The 20,408-nt window shown below is 40.6% G+C and overlaps 1 protein-coding gene across 10 annotated transcripts in view; it reads right to left on the bottom strand.

The window, feature by feature from the left end:
* Nucleotides 1–20,408, bottom strand: part of RB1CC1 (RB1 inducible coiled-coil 1) — a 63,252-nt gene that overhangs the window by 34,227 nt on the left and 8,617 nt on the right. For all 10 annotated transcript variants that reach the window (XM_034429769.3, XM_034429763.3, XM_034429767.3 and 7 more), the window contains 6 exons: nucleotides 18,518–18,647; nucleotides 17,902–18,028; nucleotides 17,646–17,816; nucleotides 13,033–13,235; nucleotides 11,207–11,639; nucleotides 280–450 (listed from right to left, as the gene is read on the bottom strand). In XM_034429769.3, the coding sequence (XP_034285660.2) occupies nucleotides 280–450; nucleotides 11,207–11,639; nucleotides 13,033–13,235; nucleotides 17,646–17,816; nucleotides 17,902–18,028; nucleotides 18,518–18,588 (1,176 nt within the window). In that variant the 5' untranslated portion in view covers nucleotides 18,589–18,647. The remainder of the gene's footprint in view (nucleotides 1–279; nucleotides 451–11,206; nucleotides 11,640–13,032; nucleotides 13,236–17,645; nucleotides 17,817–17,901; nucleotides 18,029–18,517; nucleotides 18,648–20,408) is intronic.

A 20,408-nucleotide genomic window follows, 5' to 3' on the forward strand; every position in this document is an offset into this window, starting at 1 on the left:
CTCCCAAAATCATTGGGAGTTGGGTAGCAAATATATGTATACTAAAACATCCACACCAAAATCAGTGCCTCAACTAAAGAATGAGGTAGTGAGTTTCATACTGTTGTAGGAAAATATCTGTATCTGTGATTTTAAAAAAAGTTTAATTTCAAATTTATGTTCTGTTAAGATAAAGGAAGCAGCTTAATCTAAACAAATCCAATTTATTGAACAATTTTCAGAACACACTATTATTATAAAAAAGGCTATCTTGCCTTATTCAAAACAACTACCACTTACCTGAGCAAGTTCTTTTTGTTCATTAACGAGCCTGCTGCAGCTAGCTATCATCTGGTCCAGCGCATAAAGCCTATCCTCCAGTCCCTTAATAGCCTTCATGTTCTGATTATCTAATTTGGCAATCGTCTGTCTACAGTCGGCCAAAAAAGGTTGAATAATTCTTGGATCAAGCTGAAAAACAAAAAGACAAATTTAATGACTAATCACTTCTTATGGAAAGGAAATTATGGGGAAATTATTATCATGTGTCTGCAATTAGATTCACAGTCTAAGACCGGTGGAAACTAAGTAATTCAAGTCCTGACCAAGGATCCAAGAATTTTTAAGGTAATGTTTAAGAATGTAGGCAGTTCCAAGCAGGGTGGTCTTTTGTAAAATTAGGGTATTAAGGTCCAAAAAAGTCAATATTTCCTGATATTGTCAAAGTCCTTTAGATAGTACTCTGAGGATTCTAAGTAAGATTGGTACAACAGATTTCTTTTTCCATAAGCGTTCAACTTTGATCCGCAAGTCCCACTATTTCATAATTTTCCAATTGTTTTTACTCAATCCTGGCCTCATCCAGAATAGCAATGTCAATGAACCAGACTTTCTTCTTTTCAATAACTATTATATCAGGCATGTTAGGTACAAGGTGCCTGTCTGAAAGTTCAATTTCCCTTAAGATCTCAACCTGCTCATTTTCCAAAATCTTCTCAATTTGATGTTCCAGTAGTTTTAACTACACTCAAATCCAAGCTTCTGGAAAAGTTTCCAATGAATTCTGACAACTTGGTCATGATGCTGGCTGTAGTCAGTTTGTGAAATTTTGCGGTAGCCATTGATCAAAATGGTAAATTGTTTCATCCTTTTTACTACAAAGGTGACATTTAGCTGTTGTAACATTTGAATTTTTGCCTTCATGAAATCAGTTGGCAAAGTTTGTTGTGAGTCAGGAGAGTTTTTGAACACTCCTGATCTTCACTAATTGTATGTGAGTTTTTATTAGCTTTTACTTTTATATTCCTTCAAATATTAATCATGTATTGGCTTTTTCTTCCAATTAACAAATTGGTTTTCAATTGTTTCTTTTCTATAGCCAATCTTCACCTTTATTATTTTCAAGAGTTTTTCCTGATCGACTGCCTTCATCAAAGGTTCTTGGCTTTTCTTAATGTAGTCATTTAGGCCATGTTTTCTTCCTCCAGTTTGTTTAATCTGTACAAATCCTCTATCCGTTTTAGCTCTTCGCATACAGCCAATCAGTACTACTTTTTGGTTTTCTTGTTTTCCAATTCAAATTATCAAATTCTATCTGGGGCCAGTCAACTATTCCTGCTGCATATCAAATAGTCGAGACTGCTCAGGTATTAATTGCTTTAATGATATGTACATGATTTAGCTTTGTTTTCAAAATTTTCAGAACTAGCACCTGAGCTCATTACAGGGAGATCAAACTTGAAAATATGGAGGAATTTCCTGACAGTGAGAATGATTGATCAATCGAACAGCTTGCCTCCTGGAATTGTGGGTGCTCCATCATTGGGAATTTACAAGACAACCATTTGTTCAGGATGGTATAAGCCCTTGGCAGAGGGTCAGACTAGAAGACCTCCAAGATCCCTTCCAGCCTTATGATTCTACAATATATTTAGTAGAAGTATTTTGACTTGATTTTGTAATAAATTGGAAGCTTCCAAATCCCCAAAATATTAGTAGCCTTCTTCGGGTACCACTGCTGTTATCATTGTTAAGCTGTATTCCATCATCTTCAACTCTTTTCCTGCCATTATGGCTATAATTGCACACTTGTTGATGCCAAATTGCTTTCCAATATCTTTATTACAGTCCCCAACATTTTTAACACCGTCAAGAAACATCGGCTTATACTTGGGAAGGACTTGATAGGTAAATAAAAATGCCAAATCCAGGCTAAACATCTGGCTGATTGTGGGACCAACCATAATAGACATCTGTATCCAAACACATGCACTGTAAGTAATGTGATGTAATCTGACACTTGCACATTTTAAACTAGATTTTCTTAATAAGAAACACATAACGGGTAAAATTGACCTTCATTTCTTAAACAGAAGATATTTTCTTTCTCTCCTCTTCCACTGGAGCATCATAAAACATTGAAAAATGGCTTCTACAAGGTAGCCAAAAGGGGGTGCCATATAGAGAAACCTATTATAAAAGTTGCAGGAGGGTAGAACTGGATTTAATGAGATTTATATTATGAAATTGTCTTAAAAGCGCAACTTTAGTAAACTATTTAAATCTTGCTGTATTCACAGAGATTAGTTCTTTTAAACCATATAATCCTTGTTTCTTTCAAAACAAACCTCTGTGTCTTATTCTGAATTTTTCTTCAAAGCAAATGTCTATGTCAAGCCCATATATTAACATGTTAATATTTAATATTATTAACCTACCTCATCTAATGAAACAGACTAAAATTTGAAGTTACCACTTATAGTACCATCCCTTAATCCATAAATTAATTCAGTCCAGTAGCTGTTTAAAATATTTAAAGGACAGCACAGATCAACTCAAAATCATTTGTATTTTTATAGTAGTCCTGGATATCTTTATGCAATTCAATTTACTACATTCTGCTTTCTGTCGAAACACTTATTTTTTAATAATAATTTTGCATGTTGTATTCATCTATCAAGAGATATTCTTGGGGCATTTACAGAGCAAAACATGTCTTAAGTATTCTATAGAATTTACAATAACTTATGGTAGTCAGGTATTCCTTCCAATGACTGGATAAACGGTATTCCCTGAAAACCATGTGCATTTGAAGGACAGAATGCACACACAAAAAAAAAACATGAATGCATCTTTAAAAAATAAAGGGCAACCTCCTCAATAGTGAGAGCTGTAAGCCAACTGGATGACTTTGGGCCAGTCACACTCTAAGGATGTTCACCATCTTGCCTCTCTATATACATATAGATATACTTTATTAATTTTTAGTGCCCTTTATTTAAAAGATAGTTTGAGAGGGGAGAGGGGATCTTCAGAACATCCATAAATGCTGGTTGCGCTAAAGACGGTAATTGATAAAAATTAGGAATTGTTTTGATCAGTTTCAACCAAGTTTAATTTCATACTGCCATACAGTTAGGAAAAACGTCTCAATGTTTTATCTCCCTACACCCTGGAGAGAAGAGAAGGGAAAACGGACGTTGACTTACCTCTGAACGTCCCTTTTGAGTACGCTGCGACTCCAATCCATGGATTGGGAACTCTTCTCCCGTTGCTGGGGAACTGAGTGCAAACTTTCTTGGCTGGCCACGCCCTCTCTGTGTCACTCCCGTCAGTCTTTCCTCACGAAGATACAGGAGCTCCAACGTCAACTAGAATCTCAACACACCCCAAGAAACAGAGGAGTAAATGCAGAACAGGAAGCCCAAACACGGGCGGGTATGGATTGGAGTCGCAGCGTACTCAAAAGGGACGTTCAGAGGTAAGTCAACGTCCGTTTTCAAGTACGCTGCTCCTCCAATCCATGGATTGGGATATACCCAAGCTACAGATCCTGGGCGGGAGGCTGACTGTTCCCTGAGCCCCGGGATTCGACCACTTGTTGTAAAACCCGACGGCCAAAGGATGCTTCTGCAGCCGCAAACGAATCAATTTTGTAGTGTCTTACAAATGTCGAAACAGACGTCCAAGAAGCTGCTCGACATATATCAAGAACTGAGGCCTGAGTTGCCCAGGCTGCTGAAGCCGCCGCACTGCGGGTAGAATGTGCATAAATACCCCCGGGAACGGTCTTGCCCGTGCTAGTATATGCAGTCGAGATGCAGGCCTTGATCCAGCGCCCCACAGTAGTTGGTGACACTTTCTTCCCCATAGTGGATGGGTGGAATGAAACGAGCAAGGCCTCAGTACGACGAAAGGACGCAGTTCTTCTGACATATCTGCGGAGGGCCCGTCGCACGTCTAGAGTATGCCAGTTCTTTTCCCTAGGGTTCCGGGGATCCGGGCAAAAATTCGGCAGAATGAGCTCCTGGGCCCGGTGAAACCAGGAGTTCACCTTTGGTGAGAAGGACGGGTCCAACCTCAACACCACTCTATCCGGGAAAAACTGGCAAAGATCGCTTCTAACTGACAAGGCGGTCAGTTCGGAAATCCTCCTCGCAGAAGTTATCGCGATTAGAAATGTCAGTTTGAAGGTTAAGAACTTCAGCGGGATAGAGGCCAGCGGCTCAAAGGGAGGCGATGTGAGTGCTTGGAGGACTAGGGGTAAGTCCCAAGTCGGGAAACGATGGACCACTGGTGGTGAAATATTAGAAGCACCATGCAAAAAAACTCCTGATACGAGGGTTCTGTGTCAAAGAGCGATGAGGTTCACACACTAGCACAGTTGCAAGTGCTGCCACTTGGCGTCTCAATGTGGCAGGCTTCAGCCCTTTATGTAGACCATCCACGAGGAAGTCTAACACGTCTGGAATGTCGGCGGAAGTCGGGTCCACATGATGTTTCGAGGACCAAATCGAGAAGGCCTTCCAAGAAGCTTGGTATATGCGAGACGTCGAAGGCCTCCTGGCGGCTTGGATAATGTCAATGGCCGAGTCAGAAAGTCGGTCCTTCTTCAGCAGTCGCCTCTCAAGTGCCAGACGGTCAATCGGAGCCACTGAGGCTCTGGATGGGCGATGACCCCCTGGCGGAGAGAGACGACCTGCTGAGGTATTGTCCATGGAGGTGATACTGAAAGGTTCACTAGATCCGCATACCACGGTCTGCGCGGCCAACAAGGCGCCACCAGTAAGATTTCCGCCTGTTCTGACAACACTTTTCGGATCACCTGAGAGATCAAGGGAAGCGGAGGAAACGCGTACAGAAGCCCGACTGGCCACTGGCACCTCAACGCGTTGCAACCCTCCGCCTCCTGGCATTGGTAGCGTGTGAAATACCTTGGTAACTGTGCGTTGGTGGGTGCGGCGAACAAATCTACGAGCGGCTTTCCAAAACGGCGAACTATGTCCTGAAATATGTCCGGATGGAGTTGCCACTCTGCCGGATCGATGCGTTCCCGGCTGAGCCAGTCCGCTTGTATGTTGGAAATTCCGGAGATATGATCTGCTCTTAGAGATGCCGTGTGCCTTTCTGCCCAGGATAAGAGCAATTCCGACTCTATCATGAGGTTCCGAGATCGAGTGCCTCCCTCTCGGTTTATGTGGGCCTTGGTGGTCATGTTGTCCGTCCGGATCAACACGTGACGGCCCTCTACAATGGGACGGAAATGTCTTAGAGCAAGGCGAACAGCTCTCAACTCCAGCCAATTGATGCTGTTCGCCTTCTCCGCCGGAGACCAACGACCCTGTACTACGTGTTCCAGAAGGTGAGCTCCCCAGCCCACCAAACTGGCATCTGATGTTATGACTAGTCGGTCGATCTCGAGGAAGACACATCCGTTGAGAAGTGCGGGGGAGGTCCACCACCTCAGTGAAGATCGAAGTTGAGGCGGAATCCGAACCGACGACCGAGAATTGCTGCGATTGGCTTTCTGAAACGGTAACAGGAACCACTGCAACGGTCTCGCGTGCCTGCGTGCCCAGGGAACGATTTTGATGCAGGACACCATTTTCCCTAATACCTGGGATAGACGAAGCAGTGAAACCTTCCGGCTGGATGCAATCTGAGAGACCGATGACTTTATGTCTTTGATGCGATCCGGCGACAGAAATACCTGGCCTTTGGTCGTATCTATCACCGCTCCCAGATGGAGGATCCGCGTCGTTGGAACTAGATGGCTTTTCTCGCGGTTTATTGTGAAGCCGTGATGTTGAAAGACCCTGAGTACTGTCTCTATGTCTCTCGACGCTTGATGCGGAGAAGATGACAGGACAAGGATGTCGTCTAGGTAACATAGAAGACGAATTGGTATAGATCTCAGGGACGCGGCTACCACGGAGACCAGTTTCGTAAAGGTTCTGGGGGCGGAAGAGAGACCAAAGGGCATCGCACAGTATTGATAATGGAGAGAGTCGTATTCGAATCGCAGGAACCGGCGATGCACCTGATGGATCGGAACGTGTAAATAGGCTTCCCGTAAATCCACCGACTGTAGCAGATCGTTCGGCCGGACACATGCCAGAATCGACGACAGGGACTGCATCTTGAACCTCCGATACAGGATGTACTTGTTCAAGTGCTTTAGATTTAAAACACCTCTGTATCCTCCCGAAGACTTGGGGACGAGGAACAAGATGGAATAGAACCCTTTCATCTTCTGGGAGTCGGGTACCGGTTCTATGGCTTTGATGGATAATAAATGAGCAATCTCCGCCTCCATCAGATGTCGTTGATGCAAGACCGGAGACACCGGGCAGCGACAAAAACGGCTGGGCGGGGTCCCGACGAATTCGAGACAAAGACCGTGATGAATGGTGCGCCGGATCCATTCCTCGGTTGTTGAACTTTGCCACTGATGAAGAAAGAGCTGGAGACGACCACCAATGGCAATTAGTTGTTGTGAGTCATTTGCCACGCTTAGGAGGGCGGGAACCGCCACCCCTGAAGGGACGCTTGGAGAATGATTGTGAGCGTTGTCGGTCTCGAAATGGCTGACGCTCCTGGAAGCGGTCACCACTGTGACTAAATGATCGTTGAGCATAGGAACCACTGGATCCCGAATAGGACCGAAATGACTGTCGATTAACGTATGGTGAATACCTGCGTTCTGGTCTGCGAAAGGAAGAAGGGAGAAATTTACGTTTCTCTTTGTCCTCCACCAAAAGAGGGTCTAAGGCGGCGCCAAATAAGGCCGGAGCTTTAAAGGATGACGATGCCAGCTTCCACTTCGACTTCGAATCGGCTTTCCAATTGCGAAGCCAAAACATACGCCTATTGGAAACTGTAGAAGCGAGAGAGCGGGCTGCGAATTTTGCGGCATTTAAGGAGGCATCCGCTGAATATTCCGTAGCAGCGACTATCTTGTTAATATCCTGATGTATGCGCCTCTCAGCAGTGGGAAGACGCTCCTGTAGCTGTTTGAGCCAAATTAACGTTGCTCTGTTAAAAAAGGATGTCGCTGTTGCAGCTTTTATCGCCCAAGCGGCCGCCTGATGTGCTTTGCGAAACCCCATTTCAGTTTTTCTTTCGTCGGCTTTCAAGCCGTCCATAGCATCCGCTGGCACAGCCGATGACGAAGAAAGGTTGGCCACGGGCGCGTCTACTGTTGGTAATGCTAAGATATCGTCCAACTCTGCCGCCGCGCAATAAAGCCGTTTGTCCAGGTTACTGGGCGCCGTTAGGGAACCCGGCTGACCGAAGGCACTCTGGACAACATCTGCAAAAAGTGGTGGGCAAGGGATAGCATCTTTTTCCTGCTTAGCCACCTGAAATAAGGCATCGTGTGTGGATGAAGACTTGGTAGCTGGACCAGGAAGAGGAGCAGTCAACAGTCCAAATTGGGTGGTCACTTTAGCTTTGTACAAAAGCGATTTGAAAACAGAAGGACGAAAAAGTCCAGTAAACGATGGTTTCTCTGGCGGTAGACCTTCATCCTCGGAGAATTCCATGTCCTCCGGACACTCCTCCTCCTGGTCAGACGCCTCCGAAGAGACACAGTCGACTTGGGAACGTCCCGGTGCCTTGGTGCGAGGGGGGATTTGGGCCGGTGGCTTCGATGCATTGGGAGCTGTTTGAAGAACTCCCATGCCTTGTTGCAATCCAGTCGCCAAGATCTTGGCCAATGCGTTAGACAACATTAACTGTAAGTCTATCTGGCCAGTACGATCTTCAGGTCTCAGCCCAGCAGCTGTCGGGGTAAAGGTAGCCGATGGACCTGGTCTAGAACAATCCGATTGAACCGTCTGCTCCAACAAGGACACGTTAGGTAACGACATAGAAACCCCCCGCACTGTTTCCAAATTAGAAGGAGGAGGAGGGTGATTATCAGTGGCCCCTGTAGCCTCTGAACAAATTGAAGAGGCACTAGAATGGTCTTGATAAGCTTCAGACCTTGTTGAAGAAGTGGGACATACGGACTGATCCCTAGCTTTCTTTGCTCTGTCGAACTGCTTTTCAAGCGCCTTATGACGCTGTAGTTCAGATCTGTGTCGACTGTCCAGTTTCGCGGCCTGAGATGATTTTGATGAGGCCAGATGTTTAGTTTTAGAACGTTTTTTCCCCCCTTTTTGTTGAGTCATCTCAGAAGGTGGAGTCACATCCTGCTCCCCATCGGATGATAAATCTAAGTCCGCCATAATAAAAGGCAGCTGCAGGAATCGAACCTCGCAGCCGAGCCAGTCAGACACAAGAAACGGTTGTAAAAGGAAGTTTTGGGCCAGTAAGTAACAATCTCCCTTAATGAGAAATTGTCCTCAAAGCCCTGCGTTCAGGCAATTTCCAGGCCTTAACAGTCTGGCCGTAAAGATAATAGCCGACTGTCCCCCAAATCGCCGTTACTCACACACGTGGAATGGCTCTAAAATGGCGTCCGTGCGAGATCGGATTCCAAAATGGCGGCCGCAGTGAAAAAGGTCGAAATTAGTCCTTCTGCATGAGCCGGCTGCAGGGCGCCAACTCCTACAGCTGCTAGAGGCTTCGGTCCCGAAGATTTGTCTCCAAGGGAGCCCCGGAATTCACTTTGAGCCGGCGGCGATGAAACGGCCCGGTTGCGAAGGTTGGCGGCGATCCAAAATGGCGGCCGGCAGCTTCGATCGTGGACGACTAACCGTTTGGGGAAGCCTGGACCTCAGAGCCTGTCAAAGGCATAGACAGACGCTCCGGAGCCGCCCAGAAATGTCGGAGCTGAGGCGCTCGTGGTTATCCCAGCTCACCAGGAGACCAACGAAGCGCCGGCGGCTAAGGGTGTTCACGGATCCGCCCAGCCGGGTCGGAATCCGGATAGCTGCCTCGGAGAATGTCAAAGGGGAAGGAGCGAAACGCCCTGGAGCCCCAGGAACGTTATCGCTCCCCCCAGCAGCCTCACCAATCCCACGCTGCAGCTCCCGTCACACAGAGAGGTACAAAAATAATAAACTAAAATAAAAACAAAATCCAACCTAGCCAAGAGTCTTTCAGGAATCTAACCAGAGCTAAATACAATCCAAGTTCCCTCAGTCACTGAGTGAGAAAGACTGACGGGAGTGACACAGAGAGGGCGTGGCCAGCCAAGAAAGTTTGCACTCAGTTCCCCAGCAACGGGAGAAGAGTTCCCAATCCATGGATTGGAGGAGCAGCGTACTTGAAAATTAAATTTTGCTTAACATTAATTTATATCCTATCATATTACAAGTTAAGCAAACAACTGGACATTCAGATAAATTTTATATAAATTGCTAGAATCAATACTAGAACAATAATTCATCAAATCAATAAAAATTAACAAAAATCACATTTGGGAAAATATGATTTTTTTAAGGTTCTGGAGAACTTATAGTCATGGAATCTAAAAAAATAGTTACTACTACTAGATCTAAAATTAATTACAATTATATACTGGTTAGCATTCCTATATGACATACAAAGGGGTTTAGGGCAAAATCTGGAATAAATATTTGAAACAGAAGTACATGGGAAGACATAATTGTCAAATAATGAACCAGATTACCAATATACCTGTAGACATCAATGTCAGATGCCACACAATTGTAGAACATATATTACTAAGATCAACTTGCATCTATGTGATAGAATATAAATTTTCAGAAACAGATTAAATGCAGCTGTCTGTCACAAATTTGTTAACTGTACCAACTATTATGCTGAATAGAGCTATGAGTTTTAAAACTAATATGTTCGAATTTCACCAGTCTGAGAAAGATATATCCACTGCTGTTTCCCAAGGATTCAAAGATTAAACCTACAAATTTTGCATTTTCTTTGCTTGGAAACCCATATTTTTGGTGCTGTGTACTTATTATATCAATTGATAGTGGATTGAAGCTTGAATGGGAAATGAGATTAAGTCAATTACTACATGAATAATCTAAATCTAGGGAACTCAGCTTCATTTTTCATATTATTGATAAGAAATTATAGACTAATATGCAATTAATCAGAGAGCCAGGCCGTTTTCTAGTTCATAGAAGTTATTCACTTGAAATTTTTTTGTCAATCATCTTTTTTTAACCAGCATGGAAATTCAAAATATCAGCCTTTTAGCAGGCTACTAAGAAAAAAAATCTTTTATTATCAACTTTGGAAATGAAGGAACTCAACTAAAAGGCAAACAAAATAAAATAACTTGGTGGAAGAGTGGTGAGTCTGACAGCACCATTGATAAGCCTTCAGAAAACTTTTTTTCATCTATGGCTATAAAGTGAGCAATATAATACAGATAGTCTTCTAGACTATCATAGACTTATGATTACAATTGAGTCTAAAATTTTCATTGCTAGCAAGTTTTTTTTTTTTTAGTTTTGCCCCATTTTACCTTTCTTGCCAGAGTTAAGTGAATCATAAATACATGCCATTTGCCAAGCATCTGAATTTTGATGATGTGACCACAGAGATGCTGCAATGGTCCCAAGTGTGAAAAAGAGTCATAAGTTACTTTTTTCAGTGCCGTTGTAACTTGGAACTGTCACTAAATGAATGGTCGTAACTTGAGGACTACCCATATAAAGACACTCTCATCCTTACTGTGAACGTTTGACACTGCTTTAGTTGTTAAGGTAATGGTATGAATTAAATTTTTCTGGAAAAATATGCAAAGCAGCATATCATATAAATATGAAAAAACCTTCAAAATAATTCTATTGGGAGAAAAAGAGATCATGGACAAAAAACATCTTCCTCTTCCACCGGTAAGAATCTATGCTGAATTGCAATTACCCTCTTCAAACCAACATCAAAAGGCCACTTTAGATCTAACATCCTGTATGTTACTTACAAGAACAGTTATACAAGACAGAAAATAATAATTCAAAGGGTTATAAAACAGAACACAATGACATTTTAAAAAACATTAACTTACTCTGCTCATGGAATCAAAACATTTCCTGACCAAGGACTCAACATCATTAGGTCTATCTTGAACATTTATCCAGTCTAAAAGTGAAACATTAAAAGAAGGCAGATCATTCTCGTTAAGCTCCATTGAAACATCTCTGTCTTGGACTGCATATTGACTAGCTTCCCTATTTTCATTCACTTTTTCAAAATCTGGATCATCTGAGGTTGGATGTTCCACCGACTTGCAAAATGATGCTATCAATAATTGTTTGTTCATTTTAAGTGTATCAGGAGAAAGCATAACTTCAGCCGACTTCTCATTTTCAGTGTCTTCGCTTTCTGTTCCTCCATGATCAGTGGAAGAATCCATTCGTTCCAAACACTCCCTGTAACTATGTCTAGTTAGGCACTCCAGCAATGGGATCTTGGCCATAATCGAAACAGCAGCCCCTAAACTTGGGAAAATAAATAAACAAATAATGTTAAGTATAAATAAACAAAGATGAGCTTTTCAGTGATTTCACTACGTTACCTTAATTCTTCTAATTTTATCTAAATGCTTTATCAGACAATGAAATATTAAATGTGTTTTGATTTAATAATCTCTTCGCTACAACTAAAAAATTTAATGTACCAGTGTACTTTAAAAGAGTTTATCAAATAATCTGATATTTTTATCCAAATTTAAAGTAGGAAATCACATAGGTAAAAATTAATATTTTGCACTATCAATGTTATGTATTTTATCTGAATCTGCCATTAAGTCAGTGTTGACTTCTGACTGGACAAGTCCCCACAATTTTGTTGGCAAGATTTTGGAAAATGTTTGTTGCTGCCTAAGAGAAAATAACTGAGAGAAAATGACTGACTCAAAATCATCCAGCTGGATTTGTGTCTAAAGCCGGACTAGAACTCATACAGGTAGTCCATTCGTTTAGTGACCATTCGAAATTACAATGGCACTGAAAAAGTGACTCATGACAGTTTTTCAACTTATGACTTCAGCATCCCCATGGTCATGTGATCAAAATTCTGATGCTTAGCAATTGGTTCATATTTATGACAGTTGCAATGTCCCAGGGTCATGTAATCCCCTTCTGTCAAACAAATCAATGGGGAAGCCAGATTCACTTAACAACTGTGCTACTAATTTAACAACTGCAGTGTTTCACTTAACAACTGTGGCAAGAAAAGTCATAAAATAGGGCAAAACTGATGATGCAATCACTGCACCAAAATGGCTTTCAATGTTACATATATAGCAACATTAATTATACAGTAATACAGTTTTCTTCCAAATTTTGAATGGAAAGTCTGAATATAAATTGTGTCTGAAGATTAGCTTTCAAAACATTCAATCATGTAGTCTGCAAATATCCATCATCAACATCATCATATTAAATAATGAAGCCTTAAAACCTATTGTACTTTATGGAACCTTTCCTTATTAAAAAAGGCTATCATAATTTGTATTATGCTTTAATGCTATGCAACTGATCACATAAATGCTTTCTAAGTTAAGTATTAGTACACAAATAGTAAGCCAGCAAATGAAATCCACTGCAAACATATTTGCAGTCATCTATTTTTTGGGTAATACACCAATGACTACGTTCCATTGAATTCAGAGGAATCTGGTCTTTTACGATGCAAACGAATATATAATCACATTTTCAGAATTCCTGAGTAACAGAACTACAATCACTCACTGCTTTCCTCTCAATTGGTATTAAATCCCAAGCACAAGAATTAATCTACTGAATAAAGTCAAAACAAATGTACAAACCCATAAAAACTTAGTTTTCAATAGCAATAGCTTCTTACTGAAGAGTCTAAATGCAAACTTACTGTGTAAGTTTCAGTTTAATATCATCTATGGATTGCAGGTAACTTGAATATGCATTTTCAAATTTGAAAAGCAATTTTTGATAAGAATATGTGCAATCTTCCAAATTTGCCATTATAGCAGCCCAGCCTTGGTGCTGAAGATGTTCATCATGAACGAGGCCTTCACAGAAGGAGCAAAGCTTTTTGGCTATTTCATACATTTCCTGTATAAAAAAATATGTTAAATATCAATAGCCTATATTTTCTAGTTAAAACATGTAAACATAACATATTTTTTTTCAAGAAAGAAATATGGAACATAAAAAGAATGTAACTCAAGAAAAAACTCAAGTCTTGTATGACAAGAAATGCCCTTGAAAGCATTTGTGAATAATAGTTTTAAACCTTCAGGATAGATAAACCACCTAATATTTTTCAGTAAACCTTCTCAGAAGAAATGTCTATTTCTTCTAGCAATACACTAGCAATACAGTTCTCATTTTTCTGCAGTATCCTTTGTCTTTTTTGTAGATAAAAAGACAAAGGATCCCCCATATGAGCAGTTTCAATCTCAGCTAATTTTCAGGATAGATAACTATTTTAATTTCTTTGTCTTTCTCATCCATTTTGTCTTTCCATTACAGGTAATCCTAAAGTTACAATCATTCTTTCAGCAACTGTTCAAAGATACAAGGGCACTGAATGCATCCTCGTTGCAGTGTCCCTGTGGCAACAGGATCACCAATTCTGATATTCCTTGCCAGCTTCCCTTAAGCAAAGTCACTCGGAAAGCTGGCAGGAAGTTAGAACTCACAGTCACATGAGGTCCACACTTAACAACCTGTGTGGTGCTTGCTTAACAGTGGCAACCAGGACTGCCAAAATTGCAATTGTTGAGCAGCACAGAACCATAACATTGTTCTTTACAACCCCATTGCTTAGTGATAGCAATTCCGATCCCAATTGCCATCATTAGCTGAAAACTACTCATACCTACCCTTTAGCCCGGGTTTGTTTAGGGGTATTTCTGATGTTGAAGCGGATCAAATTAATTCAATAAATGTATTTATATTACATGCAATCCCTGACTTATAATGGCAATTTGAGTCAGAATTCCATTGCTAAGTGCTGTGGTTATAAAACACACCTGCATTGGTTAGCGATAGCAATCCTGGGAAATCCAATTGCCATAGTTAACTGAATCACAAGCTCAGTAGGCAAGCAACTTCCTGCAGCTTCCCATATCAAAGTCAGTGGGGAAGCCAGCAGGAAATTGCAGGTCCTAGGCCAGCAGCTGGTAAGTGGCTGCTGCTGGCTGGGAGAGAGCACAAGGAGGTGCACAAGAATGAATAAGAATATGTTTGGGGGGAGGTAAGTGGCTGACACAGTGCAAATACAGAGAGGCTGGGGTACGGTGTTTGGGTGGGAGAAACTTATTCCAGCCACTTGCAATCTTCCCTGTCAATATCAGCCTTACCAGTGGGAAAACACAATCAGATAAGTTCATTCTGTTTTATTGTAAATCTACAATAACAGAAGCTTGCAAATCTGAAAGCACATACCTCCCATTGTCTTCTTTACAGTCGGAGAAGCTAGAGAAGGCCCCTTCTGAGTCTGTATGCATTCTCTTAGCTGACAGTTCCCTAAGCAGCATTTCTTTGCCTCATCTCTCAAAGTCTTTCTCACATACCATTACAATTGGTTTCTCCACTGATTTCCTTGGGAAACCAGCAGGGATCATAGGATTGTGGAGCACTGCAACCAGTCATAGGTGTGAACTAGAAGCCAAGGGCTCATGTCGCGATCATGTGATCATGGGGGTATTGGGACAGCTGGAACTCCTAGGACTGATTGCAACCACCATTTGTTCAGCATATCAAAATTTTGAAAAATCACTGAACAAATGCTTGTAGGTCAAGAACTACCTGTAATAGAACACAAATCAGTGATAAGGAAAAATAGCCTGTTCCTAATATATAATTTGGGAAAAGGGATGATTTAACAGCATTCCCAAGTGTCTTTCACAGCTTTAGTTCCAAAGAGAAATATTCAAGAATATTGTTAAAATCACCTCCTTTCCCAAATTATATATTAGGAAAAGGCTGCTTTTCTTTATCACTGATTTGTGTTTCTATTAAAATTATCCCTGGAATAAACAGAAACATGCTGTTAAGAAGCAAATAAACAAAAGCCCTGTATCTTTAACGGGAATTTTATCCCTTAGCATAAATTTAGATTTTTGGTAAAACCTACTTGTCCTTTCATAAGCACCAGCGCTATAATAATTTATATATGTGAAACCAACATTGTTTCAAAATAATAATGTGACTATCCATGTTTATTTTGCTGCTACCCCCGACAATTTTTTTCTACTAAATATGAAAATTCATTACATAATTTCAGTTATTCATAGGAGAAATGATGAATCTGTAAGGTCAGCAAAAAAATAAAACCCATATAGAAAACTGTCTCAGAAGCTTTCTTTCTTTCACTAACATTGAATATTATGACAACAAGGATAACAAGTTCATTTTTGAATTATTGCCATGTTCTTATCCTAGATTATTAAAAGGGAGAAACAAAATAAAGTGGATATTTAGGAAACCGTATTGAATCACCGCTTTACTGGTTATTGTTTCCCAGTTATCACAGGCAAGGTACTCTCCTATTATCTACTATTTGACATGTCTCACTTGAAATGCCAAAAATTGAAAAATACTTACTCTATCATTTCCATTATCAGCTGCTACTTAAATTTCTATTTTTAGGTATTGTGCTGGGGAGCTCTTCCTGAAAGAATTGAATTCCTTAGTGCCAAAAGTTTCTTTATCTACTTGATGAAGAGAAGATGTATGGAATCTAGGTATCTTAATGCACAGCCAAGTTTCTTTATTCTGCAAACACAATTAAGGTGTTCACACAACTGAAGAACCTGCCTCTCCCATAGCAAAGAGTACATTTGCTTCTATGCTGCTCTTTACCCTAGTCTCCCTCTTTAAAATGAGTAATCTGTGCAAATTTACGAGTGGGTTTCCATTCAAAGAAAAGAAGAACATTTTTTAAAAACCTTAAGAAAAAAATGGATTTAGTAAGGGCCTTACAAAATAGATATTACAGTAGCTATACTTAAATATTCCAAATATATTCACTGGGCTTGTGCACTTCTGAACCATCAATGTCTTTTCTACATCAAACCAAGCATGCTTCATGTGTGGACTTCAACTCCTAGAATACTGAACAATGTCCATGCTTGCTCTAGAATTCTGATAGATGAATTTCAACATATTTGGAAGATATCCAATTATCATAGCCTTTGCCTTTTCCCACAAAGTTCATTCTGATCTTTAATACTTTAGTCTGTAATTATTTCTGAAACAAAATTAATCTGAAAATTATTAACACAGGGGATTCAAAATTTATAATCCAGATGTTTTTGTTCTTTCATCTTTATGTTAATATGTTTTGTATATTGATGTATACTTTAATTCAGTTAAAGTATACATAAAGATACAAAACATATTAACATAAAGATGAAAGAATAAAAATATCTGAATTTACAAATGATTTTATAATATTTTAGATTAGCTTTGTTTTATTGAATATTTCTATCACAAAACTGCATAAAAGTTGTTCAAGGTTTTAAGTGGCCAGGGGGGCTTTTTATCAGGTCCGCCTGATTCGCCAGTTGCGTCCCTTTCTGGATCGGGATTCCTTACGCACAGTCACTCAGGCACTCGTCACTTCCCGCCTGGACTACTGTAATGCTCTCTACATGGGGCTCCCCTTGAGGAGTACCCGGAGGCTCCAACTGGTGCAGAATGCGGCCGCGCGGGGGATTATGGGAGCAAGGGGTCGCTCCCATGTGACACCTCTCCTGCGTGAGCTGCATTGGCTTCCAGTGGTCTTCCGGGTGCGCTTCAAGGTGTTGGTTACCACCTTTAAAGCGCTCCATGGCATAGGACCTGGGTACTTGCGGGACCGCCTTCTGCCGCCGATAGCCTCCCACCGTCCAGTACGCTCCCACAGAGAGGGACTCCTCAGGGTGCCGTCGGCCAGGCAATGTCGGCTGGCGACCCCCAGGGGGAGGGCCTTCTCTGTGGCAGCCCCCGCCCTCTGGAACGATTTGCCCCCGGAGATAAGAAGGATATCGGATCTTCGGGTCTTTCGCCGAGCCCTGAAAACTCTTCTTTTCCAGCAAGCAGGGCTGGCGTGAACCCCGCCCCCCTTTTTTTAGTTTTTAAGTTTTTAATGGTTATTAATTGTTTAGTCTTAATTTGTTAATGGGTTTTAATTCGCACTGTTCTAATTCGGGCCAAAGTATATAATTCTTTTAATTAATTTTAAATTTTGTATTGTTATGTATTTTAGTTTTGGCTGTGCACCGCCCTGAGTCCACTAGGAGAAGGGCGGTATATAAAGTGAATAAATAAATAAATAAATAAATAAGTCGCTTACCACAGCAAGTATGTTAGTGAATTCAATATACAAAACATATTAACATAAAGATGAAAGAACAAAAATATCTGGATTACAAATGATTTTACAATATTTTAGGTCAGCTGTGTTTTATTGAATATTTTTGTCACAAAATTGCATAAAAGTAGTTAAAGATTTTAAGATTTTAAGTTGCTTACCACAGCAAGCTGTGTTCGTGAAGCTACTGTGTGAAAAACTGCAGGCATCATAAGGGATTCTTCAACTTTTATTTCCATCTCATTTTCTGCTAAAAATGTTGTTTTAGGTATAGCTGGAGGACGTTCACACAAGATCATTTCTTTATTGAAGAGGAAAATTGGGTTTGTATCCTGTATTAAAATAAAATCAGTTATTTCAACTTTCTTTTCATTATTGAATAATTTAAATATTTTTTAAAATTATCTGAATATTTACCGTTCCAGCACTGTAACTACAGACTTTTCTGTCAGCTGCCATACATTCACCTCCATTGACAACCAGTACCTGATATTGAATGGCTATTCTGTATTTGTTTTGGATTGCTTGTTTAAGATCAGCCACACTAATAAAACAATAGAAAAGACAGTGTGTGCATCAAATGGTTTTGTAAAACAAGGATTTTTAGCCCTTATTTAGTTTGAAGAAAAATGTCAATTTTAACTTTGCCAACCTTTATTTTGTTAGCAGCAATAATTACACTTTCGGGATCATGCAAGAGTTTATCCAAAATCTATAACAATAGACATATTATATTCTATATTACCACTATTATAATAAAAATACAGTTCTTTTTTTTTTTACAAAAAAAATTAACCAAAGAGGAAGATATTTTCAAGGAAAATCAAGAGAGATTTTCTAGCAAAAATTCAAATATGTTTCCATGTAACTACATTAGTGAAAGGCTTATTCCAAACACCACAGAGAAGTTACAGATGTATTTTGATAATGGTTCTGCTTCAATTCTCAATTTCAAAGTTTGCCATACTTAAAGACAGAAGGTTAATCCAGAAGGTTACATTTAGAAGATTTTTTTTTTAAAAAAATGCCTTACTTCTGTACTGCAAGTTCTGTATCAAAGGTAAGGGTAGTTCCTGTGTTGACCAGAAATACATATAACTTCATGTTGACTTCTTTAGGTTTCTGAAGCTTATACCTTTGACTTTGCTATTATTATTTTGAAACTGCAAAAAATAAAAACAAAAACCCAACTCCATAACAGTATTAGTCATAAATACTGAAATTATCTAAATCATTTAGCTCTGTTCAGATGTTATTCATGCAAAATTACCAGTACATGACAAATATAAAAGACACAGAACCAACACATATCAGTCTTGATATCCCTACATGGAGCAGGTAGTCTTCAGTTTCCATTCATGAAGTGTTTTATTTCTGTTCAAATAAATAAAAACAGAAACCTCCTGCAGGTGCTATAGACTGCATTCCCTTTTGCCTTTTCTCTTTCAACCCTCCAAGTGACAGGCTGCATACAGCTGAGGGATAGTGCCTAGTCCGAAGTCACCCAGTGTGTTTTTATACCTAAAAGTGGACTTGAACTAGGGTCTTCCCAAATCTAATTCAACCACAATTCAGCCTGGAATTTAGGTTGTAAGTTATTTCAGTCATTAAGTGGGTTACCATGTAACCTGACTCAAGTTTACCACCGCATCCTAACTTTCTCATGTCTGGACATTAGTTTAGTTAGTTTATTTGATTTATATACCGCCCTACTCCCGAAGGACTCAGGGCGATGAACAGCCACAAGATAAAAACACATAAATACAAAATTTAAAAACAGAATAAAACCTAATTAAACAATTTGGCCGAAGACAGATTTAAACACCCCAATAAATTAAAAACGAATTAAAATTTGTGTTTTAAAAAGGGAAAAATTAGGCCAGGCCAGCCTGATGGAATAAAAAGGTCTTGAGAGCGCGGCGGAAGGTGCGTAGATCCGGGATCCTCTGTATCTCCGGGGGAAGCTCATTCCAGATAGTAGGTGCCCCCACAGAGAAGGGTCTCCCCCTGGGGGCCGCCAGTCAACATTGTTTGGCCGACGGCACCCGGAGGAGCCCCTCTCTATGAGAGCGTACCGGCCAGTGGGAGGCTACTGGTGGCAGCAGGCAGTCCCGTAGATAACCATACAGGCGATTAAAAAAGATAGAAAGAACTGCCTACTGAAGCGGGGGGCGGGGGGCAGGCATCTCCTTTCCATGCACAGAAGGGAACTGTAGCACTTGGCTGGAAAAAGGAAGCTTCAATCTTTGTGATCTAAGCCTTCTTTTCTCTGGCCCAATGCTGCAATTTCCCTCCTGCCTACTGGAGATACTCTGTCCCAAGCAGGGGGAAATCAATGCATTAGGCAGTGCTTTTGCTCTCAAAGAGGCTGGGTGAAGAAATCTCTTTGTGAGGGACATTCTTCACCCAGCCTCTTTGAGAGCAAAAGCACTACCTACCAGAGAGACTCTGCTCCTGTGTGGGTAGAAATCAGTCCAACAAGCAGTGCTTTAGCTTTCAAGGCTGGCTTTAAAAAGTCCATCCCAAAATCCAAGTAGAAATCCAAGGTTGGATTTCAGGATGGATCTTTTTCAGCTAGCCCCCATGTGGCAGTGACTTGCGGCCTTCCCTGTTGACTTATTGGGGAAGCTGGCAGAAAGTATTGCAAATGGCAATCATATGATCGCAGGGGGTTTGGCAACCTGTCTTTAGTACAGAGGGGTTGACAAGCACTCAGATTGCAATTACATGACTAAAGGGATGCTGCAACAGCCATAAATTTGGCAACTGCTCGTACATCCCTTCGTTCAGCACCATTGTAATTTCAAATCTTAAATTAAGATAAAAAGAGAATTATACCTAATGCCATTTATTTCTCAGAATATAGAAAAAAATGGAACTACTACTGAATATAATGTTAGAATCTCATTATCTCCATTTGGAGA

The sequence above is a fragment of the Pantherophis guttatus genome, chromosome 3, assembly GCF_059756535.1.
Source record: "Pantherophis guttatus breed Tessera chromosome 3, ASM5975653v1, whole genome shotgun sequence".
NCBI classification, from domain to species: Eukaryota; Metazoa; Chordata; class Lepidosauria; order Squamata; family Colubridae; genus Pantherophis; species Pantherophis guttatus.